The sequence below is a fragment of the Urtica dioica genome, chromosome 8 (assembly GCF_054948205.1).
Source record: "Urtica dioica subsp. dioica isolate 48M chromosome 8, U.dioica_male_clone48M_v1_H2, whole genome shotgun sequence".
NCBI lineage: Eukaryota > Viridiplantae > Streptophyta > Magnoliopsida > Rosales > Urticaceae > Urtica > Urtica dioica.
In genome coordinates, this window is record NC_142763.1 from 48,779,206 (window position 1) to 48,790,994 (window position 11,789).

At 47.0% G+C, this 11,789-nt stretch overlaps 1 protein-coding gene across 1 annotated transcript; it reads left to right on the top strand.

Moving 5' to 3' along the window:
- Positions 1-432: 432 nt before the first annotated feature.
- LOC149389974 (Pentatricopeptide repeat (PPR) superfamily protein) lies at positions 433-2,282 on the top strand. Its single transcript, XM_089621766.1, has one exon. It carries the CDS (start codon positions 549-551, stop codon positions 2,019-2,021), a length of 1,473 nt encoding a protein of 490 aa, XP_089477892.1. The 5' UTR covers positions 433-548; the 3' UTR covers positions 2,022-2,282.
- Positions 2,283-11,789: the final 9,507 nt, after the last annotated feature.

The window sequence follows — 11,789 nt, forward strand, 5'->3', positions numbered from 1 at the left end:
TATATGAGAAAATGACAGCAATAATATCATTTGCTTATCACTTATCAAAAATCAACAAAAATTCAAATATTGACATATTTATTGCCAAAACGATTACGAACTGCATTCAGTTCGTGACAAATGTGTTACGAAATCAACTCAATTCGTGATCGATTTAGTATTAGATGTGTCAATATTTGAATTTTGATTGATTTTTGGTAAGTGACAAGCAATTGATTTTATTGTTGTCAATTTCTCTTTATATATAAATATATATTTATATTTAAAAAATTATTGGATACCCCTAAATAAGTCTAGTATTTACCAATAAATCATAACAATAACGGTAAATCTATCGATACAGTTTATCTTTATTTTTATTGGATACTCCGATAAACCAAAAATCTCTCTCAGTAACTCTGCAACATTTGAGTCCCGTGCGGTATCGGTGGTAACAGTATTCGAATCTACTTTGTTAGACCAGTTCAGTTTTGTTTCACCTCAAACTGTCGAAGGTTTTTCTCTCAAACCAACGAGCAAACATTTCGGATACCCCTTAACGAAAAACGATGATCTCTTCGTCCCAATCCCCAAAACTGAGGTATGTCTCGCGAAACCCTCTCTTCAACATCTTTCGCCTCTTCTGCTCCGACATCCCGGGCTCAGACGAGAGCGTCGAGACCGTGTTCAAGATCATCAGAACCTCCACTTCCAGCGATGAATTGAAGACCTCGCTGACATCCAGCGGAGTTTTCCTCTCCAACGACCTGATAGACAAGGTCATCAAGAGGTTCAGGTTCGGCCACGGAAACCCACTTCAGGCTCTGGAGTTCTTCAACCTCACGGGAGAGAGAAAAGGGTTTTACCACACCAAATCCTCTCTCGACACGTTGCTCTACGTCCTGGGAAGATCCAGAATGTTCGAGCACATTTGGGACGTCTTGGTCTTGACCAAACGTAAAGATCCAAGCTCAATAACCAACCGGACTCTCATGGTGGTTCTGGCCAGGATCGCCAAGGTTTGTTCAACCAGAATGACCGTCGAGTCTTTCAGGAAGTTCAAGCATCTCGTTCCCGAGTTCGACATCGATAGTTTCAACGGACTTTTGAGGACTCTGTGCCAGGAAAAGAGCATGACCGATGCGAGGAACGTTTACCATAGCTTGAAGCACAGCTTCAAGCCCAACTTGCAGACTTTCAATATACTTCTCTCGGGTTGGAAGTCGCCGGAGGAAGCCGAGTCGTTCTTTGAGGAGATGAGAGACATGGGCGTTGAGCCCGACATCGTGTCTTACAATTGCATGGTCGACGTTTATTGCAAGAGAGGAGAGATGGAAAAGGCTAACAAGATGGTCGACGAAATGCGCAAGAGGGAAGTGATTCCGGACGTGTTCACTTACACGAGCCTCATCGGGGGTTTGGGCCTCGCAGGCCAGCCAGATAAGGCCCGAGAGATTCTCAAGGAGATGAGGGAGGACGGTTGCCACCCCGACCCCGCGGCATACAATGCCACAATTAGAAACTTTTGCATCGCGAAGAGGCTCGGAGAAGCTTATAGCTTGATGGACGAGATGGTGAGCAAGGGTTTGAGCCCGAACCCGACCACGTACAACCTCTTTTTCAGGGTTTTTTATTGGTCAAACGATTTGCCGAGCTCGTGGAATCTTTACGTGAGGATGATGGAGACGGGTTGCTTGCCCAACACACAGTCGTGTATGTTTCTAATAAGGCTGTTCAAGAGGCAAGAGAGGGTGGAAATGGCATTGCGGCTCTGGAAAGACATGATCGAAATGGGGTTCGGGGCGTGCGCTTTGGTCTCGGACGTTCTCTTCGACATGCTCTGCGATTTGGGGAAAGTGGCGGAGGCTGAAATGTGTTTCTTGCAGATGGTTGAGAAAGGGCATCGGCCGAGTCACGTTTCTTACAGGAGGATCAAAGTTCTCATGGAGTTGGCGAATATGGAACACAACATTCGCAACTTGACTGATAAAATGTCTGTCTTTGGACGCGTCAACGATCGGGAAAATGCCATTCCATCTTGAACAAGGGGTTTTTAATTTTATTTTTAGTAGAGAGATGGAATAAGGGATTTTTAATTTTATTTTTAGTAGTGTCTCCTTGACGATGGACAGCTTGCCATTGAGTTTAGGAGAGTGCAAGAGCTATGCCTGAGGCTTTTTATTTCATAGAAGTTTCAAGTTTGGAAATCGGTATCAAGCTTTTAAAGTTGAAAAAATCTGTATCTTCTTTGCCTTTATTATTATAGTTTTAACTAGGGATGGCAATTTGGTCCGGATACGAAACACGAAACGGTTACGACACGATTTAAAGCGGATTTGGATCTCAATAAATGGGTCGGTTCTTAATTGGATCGAACACGCTAACACGATTAAATAATGGATCAAAACGACACGATTACGGTAACACGACTAAAATCCAATTAACACGATTATTAAATGGTCGACACGAAACACGATTACGACCCGCACGAATATGACCCAATTAATACGATTACGACCCAGTTAAATACGATTAATATTATATATGTAAAATTATTAATATACATAAAAGTGATCTACAGTTAAAAATATAAAGGAAAATATATAAAATTCTAGCGATAAGCCAAACTTAAACGAAACATAAAATTGTAAATTTATAACCATTAACATAAAATTGATGTTAGAAAATATAATGGAAAAAAAAAATCGTCATGTCATATATTAACATTTAAATTGATGTAAGACAACTTATAATTTTCCATCAATTTCGATATGTTGAGGTTGAAAATAAGGTATATTCAATATCAATTCAGGTATGATAACATATAGTCAATAGTATACCAGTTGACTTCATGAGATCAATAATAATATATCGAATTAGTTGTTTTCAATTACTAATTTAACTAGTATGTCTAGTAGTGTTCTCATACCAATTATGTCATTGGATCGTATCCAACAATCACAATAACAATAGTCTCATAATAACGTACCGTATTCAAGTGTATTTAATTTCAATTCAATTAATATCGAACAATCATAATTCACAATTCACAATCATAATAACATAGTCTCATCATAACGTATCGTATTTAATTTTATTTGATTTCAATTCAATTCAATTCATATCGAACAATCACAATAATAATAGTCTCATAATAACGTATCGTATTCAAGTGTATTTAATTTCAATTCAATTCACGATTCATAATCATAATAACAGTCTCATAATAATGTATCGTATTTAATTTTATTTGATTTCAATTCATATCGAACAATCACAATTCACAATTTACAATCACAATAACAATAGTCACATCATAACGTATCATACTCAAATGTATTTAATTTCAATTCAATTCATATCGAACAATCATAATTCACAATTCACAATTCACAATCATAATAACATAGTCTCGTAATAACGTATCGTATTTAAATTTATTTGATTTCAATTTAATTCATATCGAACAATCACAATTCACAATTTACAATCACAATAACAATAGTCACATCATAACGTAGTATCATATTCAATTTTATTCGTATCATATTCAATTTTATTTTATTTAAATTATAGTAAAATGATTTATTATCTCCGTTTGTTTTTGAATTCAATATCTAATTTTTATCAAAAACAAAAACACCAAATTTAAGATTATCAAATTATCCTAAAAGAATATTATTAATTCACTTTACCTTACCAATGTAGTTTATATATTTCATATAAATATACAATTTTCAATTAATTTGAGATTAGATATAAATTTAAAATTGTAGTTTTAAGCTTTATATCCGGTACTATAAAAAAAATAGTGTAAAACTAATAAAAAAATTAATTAAATATTTCATTTAGGATTATTTATTTCCCCCCTCTTTTGTTTGGGCGTAAAAATTTCATTTGAGTGTAAAAAAAACAAGAGGGAAATTTCCCTCGTTTTTCATTTGGGCGGTAGAATCATTAAAATTTTAGAATAACTAAATTTTATATCAGCCCCGTTCGTCTAAGCACCGCTTAATATTTCTTCCAAAAAAAAAGAGCACCGCTTAATACAAAAGAAAAAAAACATGGAGCATAAAGAAAGCGCTAGAGAGAGAGAGAGAGAGAGATCAAGAGAGAGAGAGAGAGAGTGGCCAAAGGACCTTCTTCACGTCGTCGATGTTCAAGTGAGGTACGTCGCGCGTCTTCTTTTCCTTCTCTTCTCTTTGAATTTATTGTAGGTTTCGAACATCTTCTTTGGCTATGTTTTCTTCTTCTTGAAGTGTTTGGCGTGAGTCCAAGGAAGAGGGAGGATTGAGCTCGGGGTGTTCTTCGTCTTTTGCACGAGGTAAGGACTTTTTTAGGGTTTTGATTTTAAGTTTGAAAATTGATTTGAGTTCGATGATGATTTAAAATCCAAAAATTGCCAGGGTTTTCGAAGTATTTCATTTTGTTGGTAAAGCTAAAGTTTAAAACTTTGGATGTGGACATTTTGTGGTACAGATTTTAAGGTATCTGATTCGGAAATATGGATAAAAACCTTAAATCTTATTATTGGGCTATAACTTTTTCTTGTTTATCAATTGTAACTTTGTTTCAGTAACTTAGAACGTTTTAGAAAAAAGATGATTAAGTAATGCATACCATATGTTTGATATTTTGATTCTGAGAAAATAAGGGGTTAGTTTTTAGGCTTTTCACGACATAGAGATCAAATCATGTAGGTTGGATTTTGATTGATTTTGTTTATTCATGTATCTTTGAGATTGTTTGTCTTCATGATTTTTGTAAGTCCGGTAAAGCGTGGCTGATGCGCTCGAGGAGAGGCAGAGTGGCTGAGCTCACTTTGGTCTCATCGTAGTCCTAGAGGTGGGATTGAACTAGGTGCTGAAGATGACGCACATGAGTATGAGATGTGTGGGCTATGCGGGCACATACATATTCTACTCGAACCGAAAAATTACACAAACAAGATTTAATCTCCAATTATGTTTTTCTTTTTCAAATTTTTCATTTGGTACTATGATCTTGTAGCAATAAAAAGGAAGGAGACTCTTGTTTTCACTAACGATATATTTTTTACACATTATTGCAGATGGACAAAGTTTATTGGGTATCACTCATTATTGCAGATTGACAAAGTTTATTGGGTGTTTATAGTTTCTTGTTGTTCGTCGTTTTCGGGAAACCGGAAATCTAAAAACAATTTGAGACCGGCCGGGCATCGACGGCCGGATCACCCAACGGGCCCCGGCCGCCTAGGCCCAAGCGCGCCCCATGCCCTGCAAAACATGCGCACACCCGCGCCCTGCCGGACATGCGCGCCCGTGCCCTGCCGGACATGCGCGCGGCGTGCCCTGCCGGCCATGCGTGTCCCGCGCCCTGCCCGCCATGCGCGCCCCGCGCCCTGCCGGACATGCGCGCCCGTGCCCTGCCGGCCATGCGCGCCCGCGCCCTACCGGCCATGCGTGTCCCGCGCCCTGCCGGCCATGCGCGCCCGCGCCCTGCAGGACATGCGCGCCCCGCGCCCTGCCGGCCATGCGCGCTCCACTCCTTGCCCTTTCGTGGGCTTCCAAGTGGGTCGGCCCATGGCCTTCCCCATTCCTATAAATACCCCCTCTAACTTGAGGGGGAACACACAACTTTCTCTCAAGAGAATTTCCTAGAGGTCATTTTCTCTACATTCTCTCCTACGGCCTGCGCGTGCCCGACGCCGCCGGCCCGTGCGCGTCTCACACCCCTGGCTGTGCGCCCCGGGCCACGCGCGCCCTGCGTGCCTGACGCCGCCGGCCCGTGCGCGCCCTGCGCCGCCGGTCGTGCGCGTCTCACGCCCCTGGCTGTGCGATCCCGGGCCACGTGCGCCCTGCGCCCCGTGCAGTCGGCCACGCGCGCCTTCACGCCTCCGGCCCGCGTGCGCTTCTCGCGCCCCGGCCCTCCAGCCCGCGTGCGCTCCTCGCGCCCCGGCCCTTCGGCCCGCGTGCGCTCCTCGCGCCCCGGCCCTCCGGCCCGCGTGCGCTCCTCGCGCCACGGCCCTCCGGCCCGCGTGCGGTCCCCGCGCCCCGGTCATCCGGCCCGCGTGCGCTCCTCGCGCCCCGACCCTCCGGCCCGCGTGCACTCCCCGTGCTCCGGCCCTCGCGCGCCCGCGCTCCCGGCCGCCCGGCCCGCGCGCGCGCCCACGCGCGTCTGCGCTCGCGGCCGCCCGACTCCCGTGCGCGCCTGCTGCCCCGACCGAGCGCCCTCCTACATTGGCCGGCCGCTCCTGCTCCTCCGGCCGTCCCCCCTGCTGCCTCGGCCGACCGCTCCTGCTGCTCCATTCACCCCGCGCCTGGCCAGGCGTCACGCCCCGTGCGCCCCGCGCCCGGCCAGGCGTCACGCCCCGCGCGCCCCGCTCCCGGCCACCCGGTGGGCCTTGAGGGGCCGGCCCAAGGCCTCCTCCCAATGCTATAAATACCCCCCTTTAGGGGGAGGGAAAGACACGTTCATTCAGCCCCACAATCCCAATTCTCACACAACACTCCTCACTCGAGAATTCTCTCCTCTCCCGCACTCTTGTGATATTTCCAAGAGCGCGCACTCCTCCTCCCTCGGCTCAAAAATACAAGGACCCCCCTCCATGAGAAGGAGCGCGCTTCTTTTCTGCGACCCGAGCTTCCGCAGTACACACTGCTCTCCAGCTTCTTGGCCATTGAGCTAGAACTCCGAGCTACGAGGCATGCGATCCCTCTAAAGTCTTCACTAGAAGCTACGAGCCGGGTCCTACTCTAAAGCCTTGGACTCTCAAGCCTCCGAGCCCAAGATAGCCCTCAACATACGAATTGAACTACGTTCTGACCTGATCCCGACTAAAGGGTACGTAGGCAGCCAACCTTTGGCACGGTCACACCCCCCAAAACACACCTCAGGGTCTGGAGGGTGCAGCTCGGTCTACGAGCTCCCATTTTTGGCCCGGGCGCGGTCACTTGGTCCGGCCTTGGATCGAACCGCCCGAGGTATCTAATCGTTGTTCTTTTTCGTGCGACAACATTTTGGCGCTAGAAGGAGGGGACTTCCCGACTTACACAGCCCGAAATCCCTTCTACAGCTCGACCCCTTTCTTCTCGACTTGAGAAAGACATGAGTGGTCAACCACCCGTTCGTTCTGAGGGCGTGAATAACCCCGAAAACGCAACCGCGGTGAAGAAATACTTCCTACGCTCCCGAGCGCAAGGTGACGAGGAGTCTCTCAACAACGAGAGTCACACTCCCTCGCCCCCTCCACTTCAGGACAGTCGGGACGACCGCATCCTTGAAATGGAGGAGAAAATCCGCCAGCTAAAAATAGCTAACGCAAGGTACCACCGCCAACTGGCGGGCAAGGCGCCCCCCACGGGGAATCCGAGGACCTCATGGACGAGGGACATGACTATGACCCCGACTATGAAGGCTTGGAAATTTTGGCGGACGTCGAGACTTCTCTCACCAAAGACGGGGAACTCCCTGTTGAGATCAAAGCCGGTCCATCGAAAACAAAGGCAATACCGATCTCCTCTCAAGAAGAGACCTCCCGACGTTCAGCCCATGACCGACTCGGTCAAAGAGGCAATGTCAGGGAAGGTCCAACAACTCGGCGAGTAAGGCGTGTGGCTCGAAGCTCACGCCCCCATACCACCGGGCCGGATCTGGGGGATCAACTTACCGCCCAACGGAACGACCGTGGCGAAGACCTCCGGGAGAGGCTAAGTGCTCGCAAGGGTCACAACCCTACAGCCCCAATCAATGGGGACCCTCGCATGGCTCAAGGGTCGAATGAAAGGCGACAGGTAACTCCTCCTGAACAAGGAGTGACCCCCAACACTGGCCTCGACGTCGTCACCATGATTCACAATCTTCGTAATGAGGTGCGTGACCTGCGTGAAGGGGGCTTGGCCGGTGATGCATACGGGGTCGTAGAAGAACATTCCTCTCCCATCACCGCCCAAATCCTTGCTGAGGTGTGCACGGGAAACTTCAAACTCCCGAATCTCCCTCTCTACAATGGGAAAACTTATCCCACGTATCACATCCAACATTATGAAATTTGGATGACGATGCAAGGCGTTTCACCTGGGGCTCTATGCCAAGCTTTTAGTCTTACCCTCACCGGACCCGGTTTTTAGTGGTGTAAGAATTTAAGACCGGGGAGCGTCCAATCATTCAAAGACCTGAAGGACATGTTCCTAGCACGATTTGCTACATCCATGGTCCAAAAGAAGACCAAGATGTACTTATGGTCGATCAGGCAAGAGAATAACGAGTCCTTGAGACAGTATCTCACCCGATTCACCGCATAATCAAATAAGGTTGACCGCTTTGACGACAGTGACGCAATCACAGCCATTATCGAAGGCTTGCGCACCGGAGACTTCTTAAAGTCCGTCGTCGGCAGAGTCCCTTCTACGATGGCCGAGTTAATGAACCGAGCCAAAACCTTCATGGGGGTGGAAGACTACCTCGACGGCCGCAGAAGCGGTAACCAAAGCTCCCGCCGTCGAGAGGAGTTCGGCAGCGAGCCACGCAACCCCCGCAAAAGAGTGAACAAGGGCGGTCAAGCTACCGATAGCCGACCCCATATGTCTCAAAAGCCGCGCCTTGTGAGTAATTTTAGAGACTACTCGAGTTACACTCCCTTGAACGCCCCGGTAGAGCAAATCTACGCTCCGGCTCCAATGAAAGGCGGCCCCGCATCTCGCGACCGGTCCCGTTATTGTGAGTTCCACCGGGATTACGGTCACACGACCGCTCAATGCTTCCATCTTAGGAAGTAAATTGAGACATTAATCCAAAAGGGAGAGCTCAAAGAGTTTGTCCTTCGAATGGTAGGAGCGGCAGCCCCCGCCAACAACAGGCCACAACCTGAGAAACGTGGAGGGGCCAACGCTAACACCGACCGTACAGCGGTCGCGGCTACGGCTGATGCGCAACTCCATGTCGTCACCACCATTCTAGGTGGCCTGCAAGATGGGGACTCGGCCCGGCAAAGGAAAAAGCTCCTCAGAGCTGCCTCTCAAGAAGGCCTTGCCGGGCAGGTTAACCTCACCTATCAGGAACCTCCGTCCGTACCTCACGAGACAATACAATTCACCAATGAAGAGGCTAAGCGAGTTGTGCACCCGCACAATGACGCAATAGTCCTTAAGGCCCAGGTGGCCAACAACTTGGTAAAAAGAGTTCTTATGATAACGGCAGCGCAGCCGATATAATCTTTAAGACCACCCTAGAGCGCATGAAGCTCGGGGGGCTCCGCCCTGTGCCGACTCAGACACCTCTGTTTGGGTTCACGAGAGAAAAGGTCATGACTGAAGGAATCATTGATTTGCCAGTCACCTTCGGGACTACCGGAGGTATCGAAGTTGTTGAAATCGAGCTCGTCAGCTCGCCCTTCCACGTCGAGCTCGTCAGCTCGCCAGCTCGCCCTTCCGCTGAGAAGCTTGCCTCGGAAGTCCTCTCCTTGGAACTCATTCCACATGGGAAATTGTCGCATTTATTTCTCATGTTATTTCCTATGTCTTGCTCTCTGTGTATATTTATTATTCTCTTTTTCCTAGAAGTAGTTATTACACATGTATTTATTACACTCTCTCTTGTACCCACCATATGTATAAATAGATGATACAAATTAATATCAAATATAAGAAATATTCAAAGTCTCGTAACACTCTCTCTCTTCTCCGATTCTCTCTTTCTTTATCTTCTCTCCAGATTCGACTCTCTCTCTCTCTAAACTTCAACATGGTATCAGAGCAGGGAAAATCAACCACCATGAACACCACTCAGACCACGCCCACTCAGTCGCAATCTGATTCCTTCTCCCAACATATCACGAGCCACAAACTCAATGGCCACAACTTCCTACAGTGGTCCCAATCTGTGCTCATGTTCATATCGGGACGAGGTAAAGATGACTACCTTACAGGCGTGGCCACATCTCCTGTGATCGAAGATCCGACGTTCAAGAGTTGGAAGGCCGAAAACAGCATGGTGATGTCCTAGCTCATAAACTGTATGCTCCCCGAAATCGGAGAAACCTTCTTCCTTTACCGAACGGCAGCAGAAATCTGGCAAGCAGCTAGAGAAATCTTCTCCAACTCAGAAGATATGTCCGAGCTGTTTGAAACTGAGAACACTCTCCACGACCTACGTCAAGGAGAGATGTCTGTTACTCAGTTCTTCAGCTCGCTCACACATCTATGGCAGAAGATCGACCTCTACGAACAGCACCAGTGGACCAGCTCCGAAGACTCAAAAATCTACCGCAGGATAGTGGAGACCAAACGTGTGTTTAAACTACTATCCGGCCTCAACCAAGACCTTGATGAGGTCAGAGGTCAGATACTTAGTACAAAACCACTACCATATCTCCGTGAAGCCTTCTCTGCGGTCAGACACGAGGAAAGCAGGAGGAAACTCATGCTGTGAGTTATCAAATCGAGCTCACTTCCGGGCTCATCCTCAGACTCGTCCGCCCTCACCACACATGGAGATGAAGTTCTTGCAGCCCGCGTCTCAACAGAGAAACCTCGCAAACCTCGCCCCTACTGCGATCATTGCAGACGACCTGGACACCTCCGAGAAACCTGCTGGAAGCTGCATGGGAAACCACCGAGCTCGAAGTCAACCCAAGAAACTAAAGATCCTAACTCAGTCGGAAACTTAGTATCCACCTCGTCCGCTGCCTCGACCTCGACCTCAGACTCCTCTCCCTTCAGCAACGACCAGCTCGCTGTTCTCCAGAAGCTTCTTCAACAAGTCCAACTCAGTGGAGAACACTCGGGCATTGGCCTTCTAGGTAACTCTCCTAGAGCCCTCAATGTAAGCTCAGAGAATCCCATAGCATGGATTGTTGACTCCGGTGCCACTGATCACATGACTGGTAATCGAAGTCTATTCACAACTTACTTCGCTTGTAATAAAAGCATATCAGTCACCATCGCCAACGGAGCCAAAACTCAAGTCACTGGTATTGGCACCGTTGTCTTGACGAAGTCCATGAGGCTAGACTCGGTGTTCTTTGTGCCTCAACTACAATGCAATCTCTTATCTGTGCATAAGATCAACCAAGACTCTAAGTGCCGAACTGTTTTTGATGGAAGTTCATGCGTGTTTCAGGAACAGGTCACGGGGAGACAGATTGATAATGCCGAGCTGAGTACCGGACTCTATGTCATCAAGCCAGATCAGCCCGCCATGTGTTAGCTCGCCCAACATTCACCCCAGTACAAAGAGATCATGCTCAATCACCTTAGACTAGGGCATCCAAATTTCATGTATCTCAAAAGAATGTTTCCTTCTTTGTTTATCAATAAAAATATCAATTCCATTCAGTGTGACATGTGTGAGTTCGCCAAACATTCTCGAAGCTCGTATCACCCCACCTCGTACAAACCATCTCGTCCTTTTGCCACAATTCACAGTGATATATGGGGGCCCTCAAAAGTTCCCAATATCACTGGAGTACGATGGTTCCTTCTCTTTGTTGATGACCACACTAGACTCAGTTGGATATACATGATGAAACAAAAATCTGAAACATCCAATCTATTCAAAACCTTTCACAAAATGATCCAAACACAGTTCGACACATCCATTCAAATTGTCCACACTGACAACGCTCGAGATTACTTTAATTCTAAGCTCGGCGATTTCTTCAAAACACATGGCATAATTCACTCCAGCTCGTGCGTTCATACCCCGCAACAAAATGGGATAGCCGAGCGAAAAAATCGACACATTCTCGAAGTCGCCCGAGCCATCATGTTCTCCTCAAACGTCCCATCTCATTTTTGGGGAGAAGCTGTCCTCGCAGCCACCTACCTCAT

Bases quoted from the DNA above. Each gene is read 5' to 3' on its own strand.
- LOC149389974 (XM_089621766.1), top strand. From the start codon at position 549: ATGATCTCTTCGTCCCAATCCCCAAAACTGAGGTATGTCTCGCGAAAC.